Genomic DNA, 10,826 nt, shown 5'->3' with positions numbered 1-10,826 from the left:
CGGTTTACACAGGTTTGACCTTTTCAACACCTGTGGCTACAAATATGCAAAACTATAGACATTTAGGAGCCATAATTTACATAATTAGATCAACAAAAAATTGCAGATTTTTTCCAGGTAATTTAGGTAATATTACACATTCAACACTGATTATGCAGGGGTGTTCATACACAGTCTAAAAATTATTTTCTTATCATGCTACTTTCAATATCTAGTTCAAGGCTTGCCCTCATGAAAAATACTGATAATTGTCTGCTTGTGTTTATCATGGACTGATTTCATTCATGTCTATGGCAATAAGCTGCCCACAGGGTCCTGGTTACATACACAGCATGCCAAAGGATATATTTTCAAAATATTTGGGGGCTTGTCTGTTTTTGTCACCTGACAGCTCTTGCAGTCCTCTCATTTGAAGATAAATGCAGAATTGTCACCCCAACTCGAAACTCACTTTGAATAGCAGTGTGTTAGTTAACACAAGTTCACAGGGGAAAAAAATTCCCCTGGGACACTGATGAAAGAACATTTGCTTTCCAGGTGGGAATATTTCATACTGGCATTTCTACACTGCAGGGGTCAGGATGACATGTAAATTTGAGGAAGCCTGGTCTGTGTATTTGAACAGCAGCTCCTTCACCTCCCAGATTCAGGTTTTGTAAAAAGCAGCAGGACAGGAACCAGAGGGACCATGCCACTGTTCTGACTGGGGTCACAGTGGGGATGTACTCAAACAAAACATCAGCAGCTGGAGAGCCCTGTGTGCAAAACACCAAAACAGGGCTGGGGAGCAGCCTCACCGAGGAGTGCATACACACACTGCCTCCAGGAAGAGTCTGGGAGGAGAAAGGATGTGCCTGAGCTGAAGAGCAGAGGACTTCCCACAAGGTAGTTTTCCAGGACTGGGAGATGCCCTTGCCAGCCCAGCCCTGAGGTGCAGGCACTGGCTGGGCTTGGGCCCAGACATCCCTCCCACGCTGCTCCCTGACTGAAATTGGATGGATTCCAGCCCTGCTGCCCAACACTGAGGGGCCACAGCCCCCACACCAACCCTAAAACCATGAGTGACATCTCTTGCCTTTCTAATCCTCGTATACTACTGCACAGCAATAGTTATTGGAAACATGGTCAATTTTAACCTCCTACTAAAATTCTTCAAATTACAGGCTTTAAATTTGCCACTACCATTCCTACAGCCAGGCAGTTTTAAGGGGTGCAGCACCATGGTGGTGATTGTTATGCATCTCCATGGTTTATGCAAACCTGATACCATTCAAAAAATCACAATAAAGCATAATAAACACAGGTTTCTCTGAATCATTCCTGAAAATTAAACAGAGTGGGGCAAGGAAAATATCACAGATCAAGAAACTTGGGAAAGAAAGTATAAAGCAAAGCCAAAGCAGACACAGGTAGAAAATGTAGGCCTTTTGTTCCTGGCACCTGGCTAATGCCATCTGATCCCTGCCAGTCTGTATTTCTCCTGTGGCCTTTATCACTCCCTCTCTGAAACCTCAGCCTTTTGTGCCTGACCCCATGGAACTGGAAGTGACTATTTCTACTTGGCATTCTCCCACCCCACCCTGTCCAGGCATGGCCACGTTACTCAGAGCACAAAGCCAGGAGACAGATGTGTTACAGAGGAGATGCTCTACTAAACCTGCAGCAGTTGCAGGAAATGAGGGAGAAGTTCCTCTGGCCCCATGCCTGGCAAGCCCCAAGGAGTGCCTGGCAGCTGGCAGGTGCTGGCCCCAGCACAAGAGCCGTGCCCCCAGCACCCACAGGAGTTTCTTACGTGGCTGCAGTGCCTACGCCCCCTCCCCGCTTCGTAGGTGGCCGCCTTCCATAATGCCAGTCATGGCAGGTAAGGACCTCGCCCTTGATGTGTTTTTCTAAATCATGAAAATAGATAAAGGTAGGGAGTTTCACCCTAATTTCCCCATAACTCATCTCTCAGAGCTACTCTCCTTCCAGACTGGATATCATCACCTGCTTGACAGGATCCCAGCATTACCACAGGAGAGATCTGCCTTGAAGTGAGTTTTTTGGTAACTCTTACGTTAACACAGCGCAATCTGACATTTCTCCTCGGGATCCAGAAGGCTAAGGTGGCAACTGGAAATCCCCAAGTGTGAATACAGTTAATTGATTCTTTTTTGGTGCGTCAGCAGCTGTAAATCCTAACAATGCTCGTAAACACATCATGACTTTAAAATCTGTAATTCTAACAACTCAATTTGTTATCTCAAACACACACATATGGTTTCTACCAATAGGGCATGATGGATGAGCTTTGGTTCTGGTCTCTGTTACTGCTCTGCACTGTGGAAACAACTCAGATTGAGTGAAGCCACAAGTGATACTGGATTAAACTCTCTGTTTCTGACAGCAGAGCTGGGCTGTGATTGTGTGCCTGACAACTGCTTTCACCTTCAAAATGTAAACACCACCTCTTCACTTCCTCCATAGAGGAAACCTCAATTGCAAAAAAAATGTGACTAGACAAAGAAACTTCCTTATGATGGTTCAGCAGGGCCATGACACCAGTCCAAAGGTGAGGCAAACCTCCTAACTGGCATACCAGAAATCTTATTTAACCATAAAATCATAAAATAGGCCAGCCTTTTTTTTTTTTTCCCCCCCCAGTTCCTGCTGTCAGCTGACTACTGCCAAACTCCTTGAAGGAATGCAGGATAGAAATAAGAAAGCCTATTTGTTTATGGATGGACTGTACATGTACATTCCAAGCACTAGCACTTCCTGTGTGACAGTTTGCATGGCAGGTGACTTCATAAAAAAATGGGCATAAAAATGTGCAGCACTGAGGAAGGCTCTGCAAGACAGGCAGCTGAAAAGAATTAGGGAATTGCCAGACGTTGTCCTCTCCTTCTAGCTTTCTGCAGAACCCCATCAGTTTTCCCTAAATAAACTATGCCATCTGTCAGTATTTCCTATGATAGAATCACACATAAGATGAAAATTACTCACTAAAAACTCATCCCGGATGAAGAACTTGGCTCTTGTGACTTTGGGGTCTTCTCCTGCATCTGGTATTGCTGTTCAATTAAAAACAAATGACATCAGAAACACAAAAACCAAAAAATCATCTATTTGTAACAAAAGACTTAATAAGGAGGAAGTAGCCCTTCAGTACAGAAATTGAAATGTTAAATACTAGAGGAGATTCCCAGTAGGGAATTCTAAAATGAAGAGTACTGTAAAACCTCTCTATGCATACAACGTATTTTAGGAACCTGAAAATTGCTGAAATCATTGCAACAATGTCATTGGTCATATCACAAAAAGGCTTACTCACATCCACAAGTTTGTTCATATAGATATAAAACAAGTGGGAGTTAGGGTTTAGCTTTTATCAGAAAAGATGACTAGAAAAAGCAGCTGAGCTGCTCAGTTTCTGCAGCAGAACAGCGTCTCCGGAAAAAAGCTTCTGCAGGCAGGGATGTGTGTTTAAAAATTGTTAGTTCAAGATTACACTTGTAAAAAATCATAGCATTGAAATGCTTTTTGATATATGTATATAAATGTATTTTATTTCCAGGCCCCAGTTCAGCAGAATCCTTCAGCTATACTGTCCATCAAGGAGTCTTGGATTAAATTCTTGTTGATCAGGAAACTTGTTGGTCAGTATTAACTGTTTGTTGGCACATCAAGCTGTCACTAAGGCCACACAATGACTATTTATTCTCAGTGTAAAACAACAATGTAGTGAAGAGATAACCTATTTATTTCCTTTCAGTGTTATCTCTCATCTAGGATACCAAAATCAGATGCTTATAAACATAATATTGTTTAGGGCACAATTTATCATAATATGGAAATGTATTTTTTTTTCCATAGTGCTGGGGGTAAAAATAGAGCAGCATCACAATCAACAGCATATTGGAATTCAGTGCTGCCCTTAAATAATGTCAGATGAAAATGAAAAATAAGTGAACAACTACAGGTTAAAAATAGAGAACTGCTTCATGTGTGAATATTCTGGAGCACTCTAGATACCTACTGTGAAATCTCTCTGAGAAATATCAAATGCTACTTTCTTCTGACAATTGGCTTATTCTAAAAAAATACTGAAAATGCACTCAAATTCTGTCTGTGTGGTGTATGTTTAAGAAGGGGAAATTTGGGTAATGGAGATAAGATTTCTTCAGAAAGCCCTTAGCATTATAAAACAGATGCCAGATCAACTCAGATTTTAGGACAGTTCATTTATCTTTTCTGCACCTGAAACTCAGAATCACACTCATGAAGTTCCACACTTCGATGAAGGCTGGAAATTGCTCATCACCACCTTCACCTCTGTAACCAAGGCTGTTGGTGGTGGTTGGTGGAGAATGAAAGCCTTTTCCATCAGGTGGCTTCAAGCACCATGCCAGGGACATCACGCAGGTAAGGTAGTGATGAGTGGTCACCACTTTTGCTAGACAGACCTGAGACCTTTGGGGAGCTCTCTGCCTGATATACACCTGGCATAACATCAGTTTACCTCTGCAAAATGTTACCGTGGTGCAGGAACTGTTGCACTTCTTGAAGATAAGAAACTGGTCACTCCATCACCACAGCTCTCTTCCTATCACACAACACAAAGTGTTGTGGCTTTCCTCCATTAAAGTTCTCTTACTGGTCTGCTGGGCTTCCCATCAGTATTTCAAAAATTGAAATTTACAGTGTTGGAGGATGCAGAATGGCTGCAAAATAAATCTCATGAATCCCCAACAAAGTTCAGCTCTGTGGGAGGCCCAGGCAGCAGCCTCTGGGAAGGGGGAAGACTTGTAGCTGCTTTGCTCTTCTGGGGCTGGTGGTTCCTCCCAAAAAGGGAGGCCAGGTGCTGTGGAGTCAGAGCCCCTTCAGGCCCTACCCACACCAGAGTGCTTGTGAGTTACCTGACCAGCAGTTCATGTCAAGGAACAGTGTGTGCTTGTGAATGTGTGTGTGAGAGACAAAGAGACAGAGAGAAGAGCTATGGGCTGGGCCATGCCAGCAGGTCCAATCCCAGCATGGGGAAAAACCTTACCATCCTCAGGTACAGTATAATGCGCGTATTCAGGAAAGTAATCTTCAATTTTTGATTTCCCTGCCAAGACTTTTTCAGCCAGCATGTCCTGTTTATTCAAGAATAAAATGATAGAAATGGTCCGTAACCACCTGTCAAAAACAAACCAAGTGTTTGTGTTATCTCTGACATGTTAATCAACCAAAACGTATCACATTGATAGAAAATTTACTGGCTATCCCTGTGTGGACAGAGTGTGAAATAGTGTACAACATGCTTCAACAGAAAAAAAGAAAAAAAGATGACCTAAATGATTGTTTTGATTGGTCTGCACCTGTGCTGGTGGGTATATTTCTAGGGTCAGTAAATACATTTATAAAAACTGCAGTGGACATTGCTAAAAAACAGTTTTCAAAATTGTTTTCTAAATTTTCTTTTAGATATCAAATTGAGAAACTGATGACATTTTCTAGAAGCACCACAGCTCACAACCAGACACTACTGTCTGTTTTATTTGGTTGTGATAAAGCAAAAAAAAAACCCCCAAAAAACTAGAAAGCTTCCTTGCTTCCTTCCCTCAGACTGCTCTAAGCTGCTGTTCATCCACAGAGATATCTCATCTTTTAGGGTGGCCTGTATGACACCTGATGAATGGAAAGAAAATAGTGTCTCTTTTCTTTCCCAATTAATCCATCACTGTGACAATGTGCCTTGGGATGTGCAGTTAACATTCTCCCTTCACTCTGTCTTCACTTCTCAGTGCAGAGCATCCTCACAGGTATGTGCTGACAAGTACATCACCATATTTTGCACATTGTTTTTACCTGTTCTCCACCAGAAGCCCACTTGGGTTGCTGTTTGGTTATGTACCTATGATTTCCAGGCACTGTGGCAGCATGGCAATTTAATGGCAGTTCCAGTTAGGTTAGGTCTGAAGCATCATCCCCTGAAGGCAGAGGCACCCTGTGCTCTCAGAGATGACCTTCATGAGAACAGCTGCTCACATAAGGAATAAGCACAGTGAGCTGCTCCTGCTGCTCTGTTTGAGATCAAATGCTCCTCAGAGAACTCAGCCAACCAGCAGAGGGTCTCCCCTGCCTCCCTTGCAGCAGCCAGCCTGGGGAGCTTGCCCTTTCCAAGCTGTTCCCATGCCCTGAATCATTTTGGCAGGAGTGGTGAAACGCCACGTGTGCCATCCCTTTGCCATGGTCCCTACCAGGGAAGGGTGTCACCCATGGGGACACTCTGAGACCTGGCCCAACCTGGGTATTTTCTGAAGAAACAATTTGAGCCTATAGCAAGAGGCGTCCTATTTTAAAAGGAGTTGAACTGTAATTAAACTGGGGAGGATGGACAGGAAATGAGGTTTGTTTTACCTATTATTCCAGATGCTTTTGAAAAGGTCCAGGGATTCCCGTAGTCTGTTTGTGTTGTTGTCTTCCCTTATTACCATGTTGTAGCTGCTGCAAGCCACAACGAAGATGATAGCTGTGACATCTGGGCAGAACACACAAAAGAAAGAAGGAAAGAAAGGAGAGAGAATAGAACACCTCTGTTATCCCAGCACATACTCCTCAGGGTAACAGTGCTATTATTCACCAATCAGCCAAAAATAGCAGAAAAAAGTTATCTGTAACACTGGACTATTGTACTAGTGAGGTACTGGGTGTTGGATATGAACACTAAACTGCTCACATCTCAGGGATTAAGTTCAAAAATAAAACATAGAATGTTTTTACTTACCATTAAAACATTGGATCCATTTTCTTCTCTCATCTCTCTGGCCACCTACATCAAACATGCTGTTAAAAAGCCATAGGATGTTATATCACTTATGTGCACTAGGGAAAAGTCACACGAAGCATGCACAGCAAGAGGGTTCAGTTTAAGAATCTGACAACCCCAAGGACAGGGGCAGTAAAATATTGCCTGAAGAGGAGAGAGATCTGCTGATGCTGCGCTGCAGGTCAGAGACAGCTGCACTGCTCCACCTGCCCTGCTCTGCCAGGAGAAGGCTAGTGAAACCATAAAATGAGAAATACACTCTTCAAGGACAAGTGTTGGCCTTTCCAGTCCATAAAGTGCATATGTCATGTAATACCACAAACAAGTACAGGTTTCAGGATATTTTGAAGGGTGGTGGGGAGAGGGCATCTCTGTATGGAGGAGGACATGAGGCAGCTCGGCCCTGGCAGCACTCCCACCTTTCTGGGCAAGAACTGGAGAGAAAAGCCAGTCTGACTGTGGATGTTTTACAGATACAGCAAAAAACTTTGACAAACACAGGCTTGCAGACCTGTGGAAGAAGGGAGGATTGCCACTGACTTTTGTGAGCTCTCATCCCCAAAGGTATTTTATGATTTTACAGTGCTATACCAATGCACCAGTTTTTCAAGCAGCCACACACAACCCTACTATAGAACACTGCTAATATACATAACTAATGAAAGCTCTTTTTGCAAAGTATGAGGTAATTTTACTAGAACCTCTGGAAAGAGAGCTAAAAAGCCAAATCAAACAACTAAAAACCATCTACCCCCACCCTAAACCTGCTATACCATGCATACATGAGCACATACATCTGAATGAAGCTGCTAAAAATGAGTATGATATTCATAAATCATTACTAACGGACTTACTGGAAATTTACTTTATCTACTTGAAATCTTGTTTCAAAAATCCCTGATGTCAACACTCTGCATCTTAGTAGGTCCTGGAAATAAGAACAAAGCTGATTAGTAAGGCTTTTTTCTAGCCTAATTTTGTTTTTAAAAGCTTGGAATATTATTTTCCATGAAAAATCTTAAATGTTTCATTTAACGAAAGTTCAATCAGACTTGTTGGTAAATCGGCATTTGTCTGCGATGACATGGTAGATAAACTCGATCATGATCACTGCATTTGGTTTGTGCACTCAGAATGCAGGAGACCCCATCTATGTTCTCCTTACTGACCACCTGGTCTTGATGGTCACACACATTGGTATGTGATGACAATAATGAAATCTGAAGTTACATAAAACTAGGAAAAATGTTATTCATGTTGTAAAGTCAAGTATTCAAATATTAGAAAACTCCAGATTTACAGTTGCCCAGGCAACCTTAACTCTGCCCTCTTTTGTACTGAATGAGACAGGAACCCTATCGAAATAATAGCCTGTGACTGAGTAATTAAAGCTCTGTTAACAGAGCACAAGGGAACAGAATTTAGGTTGTGCAGAAATATGGAATTTCTTTCCTATTTTTTAAACCAGCAATACTTTACAACTTAACCAACTCTCCTTTAATAATTAAAAAACTAGTTATTTTCTCAATTCTCAAGGGGACTAGGCAAAAGCAATTTATGATGCCCCGTTCCTGGATGGAAGGAGGCAGCCAGTAGTGCAGAGTGCAAGCACACCTTGTCTTTTTTCCCTGCCATACCATCTACCGCTTCTGGTAGCCAAGGCAAACCTTGGCTGCTTTGACAGCTGCATGCACTCAGCTCAAGGCCACTTATTTAATACTTTTAGTTATTTTATACGTTACTGTCATTTTCTGTCACTTGCTGACATTGTTACGGTGCAAAAAAACCACACCCAAAAACCAGAAAGCAAAGGAAGAGAAGAAATAAGTGATTTTTACCAGTTAATTCGGCAAGGTAGCTGATAACAGTGTAACACGATGAAATCAAAAGCAAAAGAGAATCCCCCCCTCAGAGCAAAAGCTTTCCACCTTGCAAATACCAAGGGCCTTTTCTGATCTTTCAAGACATTTCTCCCCAAAGGAAATATTGGGAAAAATTCCTAGGTGATGAAACACTACTTCAGGTAGAGAAGGGCTTTCCAGGAATAAACAGGCCAACACTAACATAAATAATGAAAGCAAAAATGAGACTTTTCTTCACTTTTCTTCACAAATGAGACTTCTATCTCCAGGTGGATGATCTCGATGCTAAAACCATGAGGTCTAAATGGAGCAAATTGCTTTGGTCTGAAAATGTCTTGAGTGCTTGAATAATTGATCCCATATTGGGTCGACTATAGGACATGCTTGTGGTTATGGACCTAAACTAGGTCTGAAGGAACAGGCTCTTCTCTGTATGCTTCCTTGGGTGATCTCTAGCAAGTCACCTAATTTCCCTGAATTTCACTCCCTGATTGCACAGTGAGATTTTAAAAGCATCCATCCACTTGTTATTTGCCTTGCATGGTTAGACTGAATTATTCAGTGCAGGGATTCTCTTCTGCTGCTTGTATCTGGAGTTTATGACGTGGCCCATAATCTTGGCTGAGACTGCTAAATGACAGTGGGATAGCAGTACTGAAAAATAACAACTTCAGAATATTTGCTGAAGAGACGGCAAAGGAAAGCACACAGCCTGAGCTCAGGGAAGGCACCTGAAGCCAGGCAACATGGTGAAACCCCTCCTTACTTCAAGGCTGCACCAGTTCAGCCTTAACAGGAATGTGTTTGTCATTTAGAGCACTCCATCAAGAGGTATCACAGCATCTGGGAAAAAAATGTACTGTCTTGCAAAGAAGGCTTAAACAGAAACTCTGTCACTCGCAGGAGATGGGCACAGACTGCAAAGAAGGAATTTGCAGGCCCGCAGAGAAGTTTGCAAGTTCTGCTGCTGCCACTGCTGCTCTCCCCTGAACCTGGACACCTTATTTTCTGCAAGCTTTTGCCCCTGAGGGACCCTTCTCATAGACATGGGAAGTCTCCCTCTGGGATCACCTCCACCACTAAAATAAAGCATTGCTTCTCTGTAGAAAAGGCTGGTGAGGAAAACCATAACTTTCACATTAATGCTTCCTATTCTTTTTTCCATTCACCTTTCTTTTGTGGGACACAGAAAGGGAAGCAAGAAGATAAAACTGATGTATTACAGCAATCTACTGACCTAGATGTTATGACAGTAAAAAACAAGTCTGCACCACCAAAATGCCTCTTCTTTAATACCCATTACTCAAACTGCTAGACCATATTTTGCTATTCTGCCATATGCCCTATTTCAGCTGCAGTAGGGACTAAAATAAATTACACAGAAAATCCAGATGAACGTCAGTCTTAGTTCAGACCATGCCCCATTACTTTTACTAACCTGATCTGTGGGTGTGTAGTCATCCATGCTGACGCTGTCAATTCTTTCCAAAAAGCTAGAAGAAAAATAAACACGCACTTAGATATATAAAATACTGTCTAGTCGAAGACATTTCACCACCTTTTCTAGTTTACACTCCTGCTGAGATGCAAAACACAACTTGAATAGTAAAGTTAGGAACCTGATTACTTCCTTATATTGCTCAAGGTTACATTTTATAAGCCAAAAAAACATTTTACCCAGACATTGTTTCAATACAGCACTTGTAAAGTTACCATTCTGCACTACTCACAAGTGGTTCAAAATGCAGTTAAAATGTTACAATTTTGTGAGGGCCACTAAAAAATACTACAACTAACCACACATCCTAACATCATATGGTTATTGAGACTTAAAAAAGAGTTTGGGATTTAATACAGAAAATGTGGTGAAGGGGTGTTTTTATTTAGCATAATGCTGATCAAATATAATTTTATGTATTTATGGTCTCAGTAACTTCAGCAGAAATGCTTCTTGGTATATACAAAAAGTTTTGGACTGACTTCGTGTCCTCCAACACTGCAATTAAAGCACAAAAAGTGGAGGTTAAGGAATTCTGATTCTTTATTTCACCGAGACTCAGAGACACGCACAGACTGAAAGAAAGAGCTGCAGGGAATTACAAGAGAAAAGAGAACCAGAAAACCAGGGGGAAACTACATTCTATGATTATTTAAACGATTTTTCAAGCTTT

The 10,826-nt window shown here is 41.8% G+C and overlaps 1 protein-coding gene across 2 annotated transcripts in view; it reads right to left on the bottom strand.

Annotated features, from left to right (window-relative positions):
• Positions 1–10,826, bottom strand: part of GNAL (G protein subunit alpha L) — a 185,041-nt gene that overhangs the window by 6,121 nt on the left and 168,094 nt on the right. For both annotated transcript variants that reach the window (XM_086892814.1, XM_023921345.2), the window contains exons 6-11: positions 10,094–10,148; positions 7,648–7,721; positions 6,752–6,810; positions 6,385–6,505; positions 5,030–5,160; positions 2,986–3,053 (exon numbers count right to left, since the gene is read on the bottom strand). In XM_086892814.1, coding sequence (XP_086748940.1) covers positions 2,986–3,053; positions 5,030–5,160; positions 6,385–6,505; positions 6,752–6,810; positions 7,648–7,721; positions 10,094–10,148 — 508 coding nt within the window. The remainder of the gene's footprint in view (positions 1–2,985; positions 3,054–5,029; positions 5,161–6,384; positions 6,506–6,751; positions 6,811–7,647; positions 7,722–10,093; positions 10,149–10,826) is intronic.

Source organism: Cyanistes caeruleus, chromosome 1 (assembly GCF_971803275.1).
Source record: "Cyanistes caeruleus chromosome 1, bCyaCae1.hap1.1, whole genome shotgun sequence".
In the NCBI taxonomy this organism is placed as follows: domain Eukaryota; kingdom Metazoa; phylum Chordata; class Aves; order Passeriformes; family Paridae; genus Cyanistes; species Cyanistes caeruleus.
The sequence above is the reverse complement of the archived record's forward strand: the minus strand, read 5'-3'. Positions and strand labels throughout refer to the sequence as shown.